The sequence below is a fragment of the Amblyomma mixtum genome, chromosome 5 (assembly GCF_055824585.1).
Source record: "Amblyomma mixtum isolate Tamu chromosome 5, ASM5582458v1, whole genome shotgun sequence".
Lineage (NCBI taxonomy): Eukaryota > Metazoa > Arthropoda > Arachnida > Ixodida > Ixodidae > Amblyomma > Amblyomma mixtum.
In genome coordinates this window covers 133,062,557-133,075,304 of record NC_143016.1, presented here as the reverse complement: position 1 = coordinate 133,075,304, position 12,748 = coordinate 133,062,557, and the positions used below count along the sequence as shown (strand labels likewise).

The 12,748-nt window shown below is 45.2% G+C and overlaps 1 protein-coding gene across 1 annotated transcript; it reads left to right on the top strand.

Annotated features, from left to right (window-relative positions):
* The first annotated feature begins 3,140 nt into the window (after positions 1-3,140).
* On the top strand, positions 3,141-6,903 carry LOC149343762 (uncharacterized). The gene is made up of 4 exons (XM_089542465.1): positions 3,141-3,189; positions 4,042-4,054; positions 4,153-4,193; positions 6,656-6,903. The coding sequence occupies exons 1-4, from the start codon at positions 3,141-3,143 to the stop codon at positions 6,901-6,903; spliced, it is 351 nt and encodes a 116-aa protein (XP_089398591.1).
* Positions 6,904-12,748: the final 5,845 nt, after the last annotated feature.

The window sequence follows — 12,748 nt, the reverse complement described above, 5'->3', positions numbered from 1 at the left end:
GCTGCTTCTGGCGTACATTAAGAAAGCTGCTGCAATGAACGCGACAGTAGCAAACCTTTTGCAGCCTCTGGCGCAGTCGCCGGAGACTCGCTATGTCCATCAACCAGTGATGAATTCCATGCGCCACATGTTGCATGGAGACGACGAAAGCGCTTGCAGTGCTGGCGTAATTGAAGTGCATTGAAACAAGGAAGAAACCTTATGCTGGCAGCTTTCTCCGCGGCGACCGTAGCACACCAGAAAAAAATGCAATGCGATCAACGCAAAAAAAGCACCAACAAAACTCAGAAGCGGGTTCTTTTGTTATTACGACGTTCAAAGAGCAGCTCTTCGTCAGAGTGAAACGTGCAAGGTCTTGCTATTTGGGCCCGCTTAACCCTTTTACCTCTGGTGTAGGATATGCAGGCAGACTAAATGAGACAATTTCAACTCCTCCCGTGTACAACTAATGTACCTGGGACTGTCGATAGGTGTTGCCCGGCAACTCGCTAATGGCGCATGATGTTTCTGCACTGTGAAGCCCAGAGTAATCTGCGCAGCATTTACGAAGGCTGCTGGCGGATACTAGCCGTTCGCCCGCACACACTGCGTCTTTTGCTACTGCGCAGCTCACGCTTAGGCATTTTCTACCAGATACGTACGATACAGGCGGGGAAGATGTTGGAATCGCAATTGTGTCCATGCCTAGCCCATATATTTTCTATGCAGGACCCATGTAGTCTACAGGCGGGAATACTGGTGTTAGCCCACATACAGCCCATTTGGCTCCGTCAGTGGGCTGCACGGGGAGCCCCTGTTGGGTGTGCCCGCACTTCACCGTCATGTAGCCCCACATTTATGCACACGAACTGCACGCAGCCCATTCTTACTCCTTTCATACCCGATTTAGATTATTACAGGCGGTGCAGACGTCCGAATGGCAAATGTGCCCATGCCCAGCCCACGCGGGACCTTCGCCGGTGTTGCTAAGACAGCCCAAACTGCATGCGTGAACCGCTTCGCCACTGTGAAGCCCATAGTTTAGCCCCTGTATTTACTACGCGGGACCCATGTAGGCTGAGGGCGGATATACAAGCTCTTTGCCCGCACAAAAACACTGCGGCTTCCTCACGGTGGTGTACGGGCAGCCCCTTTTGGGGTTGACCGCGCTTTACCGTAAAAGAGCCCACATCCTAGGCCGCCTGTATCTGCGGTAGGACCTATAGGTGGGCTGCCCAGTCTGTTTAATACCATTCCTAGTCATCGAGGGTCCTATTCAGGCATGAAGTGGGCAGCCCCAGCGTTTTGTGCCAGCACTGCGCCCACGGCGGGCCCATGTGGGTTTATTGCGGGCAGCCACCAGCCCTCATTGCCCATGTCGGACCCGCATGGGCCCGCCACCTTGTGCTACTGGGGAGAAATCTCTATTCGTGACATGCAGCTTTAAAAATTGATCTTCCGTTCATTGTCCTGTTCGCTCTAGGCATGTATTTCATTTATCAACCGATGCGTCTTGTCGGGCTTAGGGCACTGACATTTTCTGTATTGTGTTGTACATATTCTCGTCTAGTTCCTTCTTTCGTAACTTAATCAGTCTCGATTGGAATTTCAGCCCTCCTCACCGTCTTTGTGTCTGCGGATAAGCATAATATCTGGCTTTCGCAGTGTGCGTAAATGGCCGATATTAATGTATGCACTTCGTGGCATGTGTTCGCACCAAGATATAAAGCCGACAGCTGACGTCATCGCACGGAAGAAAGATACACACACCCTTTGATACTCAGTATAAAAACGAGCAGAGAACTGACACCGCATAGCGGCTGCTCCGAAGATCACTGGTGAGTAGCACGTTTTACTTTTGATAGTAGTTAGAGTATAGCGGACTCTATACCCTTTAAGAACTTGTACAAAACGTCGCAGAGAAATGTTCCATCCGAATTAGCCCCGTTTTTTCTGCCTTAGTGTTTTCATGTGGCAACTGCATTTCTGTTTGTGTTTGAATCACTACTGTGTAATCTGAAGTCTTCCCTCATACCAGCCAGCTATATGCTATTCGCAACCATTATCCTGTTGATTTCTCTTTACACGTTTGTGTTTCTTCTCTCGATATTTTAAACCAGATCTATGCTTAGTGCTTCAGAAGGTATTTATTTGTATTACCAGAATGTATTTTATGTATACTGCTACGCGCCTTGTAGATCTCAGTTGACCTTATATCATATATACGTTTGAAAAGCTGTTTCCAGTTACACAGGGTACATTCTAAATGGAGGACATTCTTAATAAATTTGATTTGTAGATGAAATGACTTACAGCCCCGAGTTTTCTAGGATCCGACAAGTATGCGAAACGAAGCAAAAGGTGCGCATTAAAAGATATTTTTATCCTATGTTAAAAAAACAGCCAAGAACAAGAATTAAATAGGCTGATAGATAAATCATCACTACGCAAAATATACCATGATGAAGCAATTTTAGCTTTCAGCCGAACAGAGACGAGCCGCATTTACCATTTTATAATGGATAGAATACATGAAATTACTTGAGAAAGAAATTAACATAGAAATATTGCGACAATTGTAATGAAAACAGAAGTCACTTCTTGTTTTTTCTGCTGAGAGCATACGATGGCATTTATAATGGTACTTATTTCTAGTTGTATTTTGAAAGTGGAATGTGGATGTTCATTTCAAATCTGAACTGTATCTCTAGAAAAGAAAAGCTCTAGCGATAAATTTCAGTCTGTCTAGAAATTGCTGGGTTATCAGACATTCCTTTTTATCACGTGTTTCAGTTATTCGTTTAAACTGCCAATGTTGAAAAACTTGCGACCTTGAACGTCAACCTTCTCCGTTGCATGTGAAACATTGCAAGCGTGTTCTGTTAATCTTACAGCATGGTGAAAGCAGGAAACCTTGCCTTGGGATTCGGTATGCACGGTGAAAAGAGTGAATGCTTAACGTATTTATTGAAACTAATGAGCCAAGGAAACTTTTTTTCATTGCAGTGAACTTTGAGTCATGATTTTGTAACAGGTCCAACCAAACATTACGCTTTAACATTGTGAAGATATGTCAAATGCAAGCTCTTTAAATTTAAACTCGGCACGTGTCCTTCTCACGATTTATTTCTTATTTGTTGGTCCATACAGCTAGTTTCACCATGAAGACCTGCCTGTGGCTCACCCTCATCTCTCTCATTGCCGTTGCTTGTGAGTATGCAGAAATGTTCTTAGGGATTCGGAAAATTTTCGTTTCGCCGTACCAGTCATGCGTCATACCTACTATGAGAATGAAACAAGCATTTATACGCAATGACCGCTTACTATGGAATGGCTTTCTTTTCAGTGGAAGCTTGCTACTTTATAAGTTAGCAATATTTGATCGAGCGCAAAGCCGGATTTTATTCCTATGAGTATCAGTAAATTAACCAGAAGCAAACGTGAAGATTCAAAACGCCAGAAAACGTGCAAATACCCCGATAGTGGAAATAAGTACAAGTTCTTCTGTATTTAAAATAGTTGTGCGCAATCAAATGTCTGTAATGATCGCAATTGGACGAAATATTTTTGGCCTTTGCGTCACACTTAAATGGCGATGTTCCTTACGAAGGCGATCCTTCAGCTGACTGAGTAAAGGTTTAGACGCTGTTTGGAATCACCACTGGTGCTGCATTTATTTATGAATTCAGCCTGGAGCAATAACTATTTAAAATGTGGAACTTACCTGTAATGAGTGAACACAGATAAGAAAGAGAGATTAGCTTGGCATTAAGTGCCCATGTTCAGACAAAACCGCTTAAATCATGTGCCTTTTTCTGCGTAGTTGCGCAGAAAAAGGTTGGAAATATCCGCAACTCTGTGAATAAGGTCTCTTTGAGTACTGAAATATCCGGTTTTTATCTAGTACTCGCTAGTTCAAAAGCTTGTGGCAATATTTATTTTGTGTTTAAAGCTTTTATCACCTATGATGGAAAATATGGCTTTTATGCATTTCTAGAATTTTACAATTCTGAAAAATTTATTAATGCCTTTTTTCTCATATTTCTTTCATGCGTGATGAAGATGGAGCTACAGTGTAAGTACAGTCGTTATTATTGCCATTGACATCTATTCTATGCACAGTATTTCGAAGATATATAACGGAACGATTCTGTTTTCCCTTCCTTTCAACAGAGCCCCGAAAGTGGACCTCCAAAAACCAGTTCTATCGAAAGGTGAGAATCGCTTCGGTCGGAAACGAGCCGTAAAAATTCCACTGGCAAATAAACCGTCTTCAATTGGCAAAAAGAAAAGAAAGCCTTAACGTGCCTAACGCATTAATTGGCAATACGCTCCTATTTGCGATACAATTCCAAGCATTACCTATAGATCACGTATAAAAACAAGTAACTTTGGTATCAGCGAAATTATTCTGGTTTAAATAAAGAGATTTTCCGGACCACACTGCGCAGCTAGCTTTAATGACAGAAGAAGAGCATAGGAGAACTCTTTAGAAGGAACACTGCCGCTGATATTATTTCACTAAAACCACGCAAGTAGCGCACAATATGGGGCCCCTTGTTGGTGTGGCCTTTGTGTTTGGGTATAGGGGAACCCCTCTAGTGTCTTATTTGCCCATCTTGGAAACATGTGGGCAATTCCAGATTGGACTTTTCCCTATGAATTTCACATGCGTCTCGTATTACGCTCTAGTTCTAAATTTGCCTCAATTCTTACATCAAGGCGACAAGAATCCATTCTGGGTTAATTAACGGCAGACGCAATGTAATTGTGGGAGTTCTGCTGAAATCATCTGGGTTAGCCCAAATAGGGCAGCCCGTACAAATGTATTATCGGACCTCCAAGGGCTGTAGTGCGGCTGGAAAGCGAGCAGGTCTGCATGATCCTCAGAAAAGCCTTTTCTTTTTGTATGAGGGCATATAGGACGCTAATGTGGGCTTTACGCAGTGAGAACCTTAGCGAGAACCTGAGAACCTCAGGGCCGAAAATGGGGCGTATCAAAATTGTGCTGAAAAGTCTCATATGGAATTCATGTGGGATGGTGCCTTGCAATTTCGTGGCCACATGGATCTGAAAGGGGCTAAAATAGCAGGTCATCTGAGGGCAGTCCACACGGGGCCCATCCGGGCACCAGCTCTAGATCCCGCTTGTTTCCCAGATGAGCTCACCACACGGGCCCCACAAGGGCTCCCCACATAAGCCTGAGGCGGCCACAATTCAGGCATGCTTTCTACCACTTGAAAATGCTTAATTCTCACGACATTAGATGTGCTGCTTTAAGAAAGTAGCCTATATACAAATAGCTCAAACACTCATGGAAGCTGTCAGTTGCTAGAAAAAATAGATTTGGTGTTATCTCTGGAATAATATGAACGTGGCTTACTTTATAACACAGGTGGGGAAAATCCGTTGGAAAAAAGGAGAAACTATGTCGTTCACTAAAGCATATCAAGTAATCGATTCTTAAGCGGTCAGGAGGTGTTTTTCTCATACAGGAGATAACTTTACAGCTACATGGTGTTTCCTTATTCTTCACTTGGCAGCGATAATCTTCGTGATGCTAAAAATACATAACCGGATATTTTTCTCACCGTTCAGATTGCACGATCCTTAGAATATATTCTAAACCGCGATCTTCGTGAATGCCTTATGCGTCTGCCCAAATACAAACATATTTCTTGTGTGTTCATTTCTTTTCCTCGAAAATAGAAACAACAACTTACCGGGTTTATTAATCATGGTCGGTATCACAGGAGTCCCCTTTGGGAGTATCAGTTAATTTATAGCGTAGAACAGGTGAACTTTAATTTGAAGTATAAAATATGCAACGATCACAGTACAGTGGTGAGCAGCCTTGTCTAGAGGGCTTGAACAGTGCGCACTTCGTAACAAAACCCGAAATTAGAGAGCACCCCTCATTACAGGGCAAAGTTTTCGTGCCTGCTTTGTTTACAAGGCTATCTGGCGCTACTTCCGTGCAAGCGTTGCAGCTGGACCCTAGAGGCTGCCACAAAATCTGGATTTGTTTGCAGGGAAGTGCACCACCCGAGCGCTCTAGTCAAGGCTGCTCACCACTGTACGCCAGCATTATCTGCACCTAACGAATCCGTGTATGTGGGGCCAAATTTTGTTCACATCAGCTGTGTGCTCCGTCTTAGACTTGCCGTGTCCTGCTGTTTTATTATGCCGCAGTCATCGTCATCATCATCATTTTATTATTTTGCTTGCCTCTTCATCTTCACATTATGAGGAAAGATAAGAACGCTGAGCTGAGTGTACCTTCTGGGGACACTCCTGCAACTGAGCACATATATTATTAGGCCTATTTTCACATCATTGTTGTGATTACTCGATATACGTACGCTTCGAAAATACTGCGTTTCCACAGTTACAAGTATTACATTTAATAAACCGAACACGTGGCTACCCCGTTTAAGAGAAGTGTTAATTAATTATTTGGAGAGAAAGCTGCAGCGAATATTTCTGTATTACACCTGGACACCTTAAATCAGATGTACCATACCACTTCCTAAGCCCCCTGTCTTAGGTATCATAGAACGGGTGATAGCTTTGCACTGTATCTGCTTCCAGACTTAGTAATTGGCTTGTACAGAAGAATATGCTCTTTTAATAAAATCACGAATAAATATGCACGTAACATTTACCTTTCCTGCAGAGGATGAAGCTGCAGTGATGCTGAAGGCTGGAAAAAGTCTGGAGAGCGTCGGCCGTCTCCTACGAGGCGATGCAAGCTTGACCAAGGAAGAGCAAGAAGAAGTGCTTGAGGTGTTGAGTATTCTCACGAATGGGGAAGTTGCCCTGAGTGGTGAAGACGCTGAGTACTTCTGGCCCCTTATCGTCAAAGGCGTCATCTCGGGAGCCGTATCACTCGGAATCCACAAGTTGTTCGAGAATCTGGGATAAGCGAAGATCGTCGGAAATGCCCAATCTGACCCAACCATGTTATCTTTAACAACACAAAAATAGAACTACACTAAGTGTTGTTACTTGTTGAAAGTCGCGTCAAATATACTGCTATTCTGCTAATAGTATGTCCTCGGTCTTTTTTTTCCCTGTCTCTAAAGTGTTTATGCATGTTAACGGGCACCCGCAAACGTTTCTTACTTGTAAGCGGTCTACCTGCAAAATAAAATGGGTAAATAGGTAAAATGGTTTTTGAGGAAAGGAAATGGCGCATTATCTGACTCACATATCTCGGCGCCGACCTAAAAAAGAAGATAGAGAGGAAGAGCAGCCTTAGTAGAGGTCTCCGGAATAATTTCGACCACCTGGAGATCACGGGCGCCTCTTGCGTTCCGCCTCCATCGAAACGCGGCCGCCGCGGTTGGGTTCGAACGCGGGTACTCCGGCTCGGTAGACGACCGCCTTAGCACTGAGCCACCGCGGCGGGTGCAGAAATAAAGTGCTTAACTCTAAATATGCATGCGGGGTATCATAAGAACTTTTTATAGCGGTTAAGAAATGATAATATACAAGCAGCACGATTTTTACTCGATTAACTCATTCACTACTTATTAACTTGAAAAGGAACGGCACAAACGCAAACAAGCACACTGATAGCAAAGTAATGACCGTAAACAGGCAACTAAATCACCTTGAAGCGAAGAATTGTCAAGCATGTGCTTGGCTACTGTTCCGGGGGACCAGGGTTCGATACTGGCAGTAGCGAAGGCATTGCAATGGAGGCGAAACACAAAAGGCGGCTACGCGTTTTTAAGGCCAGTAATGGTGAAAAGTCCTCATGCGAACAAAATTATTCTGCACACCTCCACAGCAGCTGCTGTTTTGGTGTATTATTTCACTGCTCCTAATTCCCTTAACTCTGAGCGAAGTTTAGATGTTTAGCAAAGGCGTGAGACCGTTACTGGGCCAATTTATTTTCTCAAAAGAGGGGCGCCTGCCTGACAGATACTTTGGAAGCTGTACACTAATGCACAACTAGGGTGCGAAATACATGTAGCAGCATATCTTATCGTGATTGCTCTTAATAGCCGCTCCGCAATGTTCTCGCTTTTCTCTCTACGACACAGCCTTGGAGTCTCAACATTTCATCATTCAACCCCCGTACACTCGACAAGCCATGTTAGGGTTCCTATTTGTGAGTAAAATCATTAATGCGAAATTATGCACTATGCTCCTCCCACAGAGCGAGGTTCATGCAAACAGCTGCGTGGAAGAAAGGCGAAACGTGGATTGGGAAGCAAAGTTGTGGCCACCAATAATTTGTTTTATCGAAAGCAGCAGCTGCAGGCAGTAGCAGTCTATTCGCATTTCTCTAAACGAAAAAAATATCCTGATATGATGCTTGCCGATTATCACGACACTGGCGTGAAAGGTAACCGAAGGCTGACTTTACCTTTCTGGGCTGTTGGGAGCAAAAAGATTCGGTTAGTTCTCTTTTAAGTTGGCCTTCGTGTCTCCACCGAGTCCCTGTTTCATTCAAGTGAGCAATGAATTCGCTTGGCTACGTTCAAAGAAAGGAAGTGTTCAAACACAAATACAGAACGAAAAGGAAAGTGAGTTTACTGCTTCATAGTTCACAAGATCAAATAGAAGTACGTGTGTCGCCTACCTGCTGGCTTGCTTGAAATAGTGCTGATCAACCTTGATATACCAAACAGAAGAAATATTTTGTTTCTTTAGTACACGTGCAGCCTGGTTGGGAATTTTTATTTGCAACGAATTTTTGACAGGTCCTGATCTAAGATTTATGTTCTTCTAAATTAAATTTTAATTTGCAGCCTCCGCTTCAGGCAGCGCCTGTCATTTTGGCCAGAGCTGTTTTTATGACAGCTTAGGCAAGTGATGACATAAAATCCCGCTGTCAGCGCGTTACACTACTGGTGCCGGTCGGGCTCTCTTTTATTAGCGTCAGTTTCGAAGTGTTGCCTGTTACGCGATCGCTTGTACGCTCCCTGGGTCGCGCTTTTCCCCGTCTTTAGCGGCGACTCTGGGTTCAAGCTCAATCAAGTCAATCTCTACAGACGCACCCATGCCTGCCGCTTTCTACGATTGCCGCCAAATTCTTCGAAACTGCTACAGTAGGCTACACGCAGCCCAGAGGTGCCCGCGGTGGACACAGGGAGTGTGTGCTAGGTGGTGGTGGTGGTGAAAACTTTTATTTTGTGAAAAAGAGTTTGGGAGCCACAGAGTGGCCCCGCTACATGGTCGGCGTCCCTAGTCCGGGACACCGCATGACGAGGCCCCGTCTCTCGCCCGATTCACCAGAGCCCTTTGGGACTCAAGCGAGGAGCAGTTGAGGAGGGCAGTCTCCCATGCGTCTCTGGAAGGGGTAGGGGAAGGGAGGAGGTGGGGATTTTGGGTACATGCCCACACCATGTGGAAGATATCACAGGTCTCCCCACAGTGTGGGCATCGCGCATCCATGTTAGTATCGTAATGTTTTATTATTGCAGGACAGAGTAGAGTACCTGTCTGCAGGCGCCTTAAAGTTCGCTCCTCCGTCTTACTCAGCCCTTTTGCCGGGGCCGGGAAAAGGCGGTGGTTGTCGCTATAATGTGTTAATATTTCCCTGAATCGCAACAGCGGCTGGTTAGTCTCCGAGCCAGAAGAGCTGGAATGAGGAGCCCGGTGAGTAAGCGCTCGGGCAACCGCGTCAGCGGCCTCATTACCTCGTAAGCCCTGGTGGCCAGGAGCCCAAATGATTCGTTTGGGTGTTGGATCAGTGGCAGTCCGTCGTAGAATACAAGCAGCTAAGGGGGAGATCTCCCCTGCCAAGTAATGTTCACATGCTTTTCGGGAGTCCGTGATGATTATTCTCGAATTGGCGTGGGCGGCAGCAAGCGCTATCGCTACTTCCTCGGCCCGCATTGAATTCGGGGCTCGAAAGGAGAGTCCATCAACCTGCACTTCCTGGTGAACGACAGCGGCCGAGTAAAATCCCGTGGGCGATGGCCCTGCTACGTCTACATAATATACACCGGGTCGGGAGCCGTGTTGTCTCTCAAGAGCCCGAGCCCGCGCTTGTCGTCTGTTTTCATGCATGTCGGTGTCCATGTTATGGGGGAGCGGGGAGACCCAGAGCATATGACGCCATAGTACTGCGTACGCTCCGCCTCCTCTGGAGTGCAGTCGTGTTGGATGTGTAAGTGGTTTAGCAGGCGGCGCCCAGGAGCCGTCTGCCTGAGCCGCGTGTATTGGTTCACGAGGTGGGCCTCCCGCAGCTCCTGGTAGGAGTTTAGCACCCCCAATGCCTTGAGTTTGGCATTAGAGGTAGCCACCGGGAGATCCAGGGCTCGCTTAGTTGCCTTGCGGATGATGGCGTCTATTCGCGCCTCGTCTTGCTTAGTAGTGCGGAGATATGGCACGGCGTAGAGGATCCGGCTAGTCACGAAGGCATAGACGAGCTGAAGCGCGTCCCTGCCCCGCAGACCACCCCGCTTGTTGGAAACGCGGCGGATCATGCGCCCTACCTGTTCGCCTACTCTCTTTAGTTTCGCAATAGTGGAGTCCGGTCTGAGTCTCTGGTGAATGAAAAGGCCCAGAATACGGAGCTCCTCCACCTCTCTAATAGGACCTCCTGACTAGCGACGCTGCCGGTTGGCGAGCGCCCGATAATGTCAGTGTGCAAAGAGGGTGTTTATTCCAGACTTTGATTGGTTCAGACTGGAAATCTGGGCCCATTCGTTTCCTAGACATAATAGGCAATATATGTACCTTGCTCTGCCAATCACGATACTCGAGGATAGCATCATCTAAACAAATCTAAATCTAAACAATGGGAACGTGTAAATATCTTGCGTAGCAGTGTGAGCACATTAGCATATCAAAGCTGCTGTAGCGCACTAAGATTACTTAATTTTATGGTACGAAATCATGCATTCACTATGGTAATTCGCGGTGGAAACATCAACCCCGCCGTGAGGGAAGACAGGGAGGGGGGGGGGGGGGGGGGGAAGCAGAATGTCATAAAAAGTGCCGTTGTGGAGGGCTCCGGAATAATTTCACCAACCTGGAGATCTTTATGAACACTCAGTTCGCACAGTATACGGGTGCCTCTATGCGTTTGAGCTCCATTGAAACGCGGTCGATGCGGTCGGGTTTGAAGCCAGGTTCCCCGGCTCGGTAGCCGAGCGCGCTAACCACTGATACGACGCGGAGGCAGCACAGCTCCACAGACCGGTGAATAAAGGGACTGGGGAACAGTAGTGTTCGGCTTAAGTACTTGAATAGTTTAGACAATCATTAGCAGGAAAAAAAAAAGTTTTTTGGTTTCTAATATTGCTTATTTATTTTATTGCTACATACTGTAAATCCCACATGGGGTTATAACAGGAATGGCATAAGCTGAACAGTCTTAATAAATACGCACAATAACACACAGCGTTGTGTGAGCATGATGCTTAGCAAAGAACACAGGAACAAAGTGAAAGGTTCTAAACTTTCAAATACTCGGATCAGCAGTTGAAAGGCAGCACTGAACAGAAAACAAAAACTGTAAGCCAATGATTCAGCATTGCGAAAGTTACAGGTAAAAAGGAAGTATATATATATGTATGTGTATGTATATATATATATATATATATATATATATATATATATATATATATATATATATATATATATATATATATATATATATATATACATATACATACATACATATGAGAGAGAAGCTAACAGTCACAGAAATTATTTATTTTGTGGTGTCGATCAATTTAGAATATTCCTGAATATTCTATCGCTTAAAGCTAATTCATTAGAAAAGCAGAAGAAAAAAAAACCACAAGCCGCCGGTGGGATCTGAACCCATGACCTCCGAATTCCGCGTCCCCTGCTCTACCGCTGAGCTACGGCGACTTTTTTTTTTTTATTGCCTGACTTCGGCAAGAACCACAGTACACAAATACACTTACAGAGCGCAATGAGCAATAATTAACAACACTATCCGCCCGGGGGTGCGTGGCTTCATCATATTAAAACTCATTAAGCGTCACCAAAGGCTCGACTCTTTCGAGCCACTCGGGAGCTTCAGGAGCAAGTTTCTGAACTTCAATATACTTATGCATGCACTCCCGAAAATAGATCCGTGCTGGCCGTGCATCAGGATCGCAATGATATCCTGCCATTCTGGAGCGCCAAATACAATGGAGGCCCATTAGCATAATGAGGTCTAATGGTGTTCCATCCTCACTCTCTACAGGCAAGTACCAAATACCATGAGCGTCGAGCGGAAATTCCTTTTTTAAAGTCCGTTGCAAGATGTCCCAAAAGTATACCCCCTCCCAACAGTGCAAAAAAACGTGGTCTATTGTTTCTGGTTGTTTACAAATTAAACAATGTGATCCCCAAGGTAGAAATAACTGCTTCCTTTCCAAGAATTCCTTTACTGGTAGTGTTCCGGTATGTAATTTAAAGAAAAAAGTTTTTGCACTTGGCGGCACCTGCATCGCCTTCACACGCTTAAGTACGTCGCGTCCCTGGCCTCCATTGTATAAGGCCCTGTACATAGGTTGTGGAAGAACTACATCGCACAAATCTTTATACAACTTCTTCCTGCTAACAGAAGATAAATATTCATACGAAAAGCGAACAGACAGGAATCGAACACTCGCGACAACCTCTCTAAAGTAACCAAAAATACGTCCCGAGAAACTTTCGGTTATGACAACAAAGTCCGGCAGTGCATTTCCGAGCCTTAATTGGCACACAGTGCGCAAAAACGGATCGCTTACATCGCGCACAAAACAAAATCTGCTTACAATCTGCCGCAGAAATAAGTGTCCCA

Coding starts and splice junctions, on each gene's coding strand:
- LOC149343762 (XM_089542465.1), top strand. CDS start 3,141: ATGAAGACCTGCCTGTGGCTCACCCTCATCTCTCTCATTGCCGTTGCT. Junction 4,194..6,655: donor AAAACCAGTTCTATCGAAAG/GTGAGAATCGCT, acceptor CCTTTCCTGCAG/AGGATGAAGCTGCAGTGATG.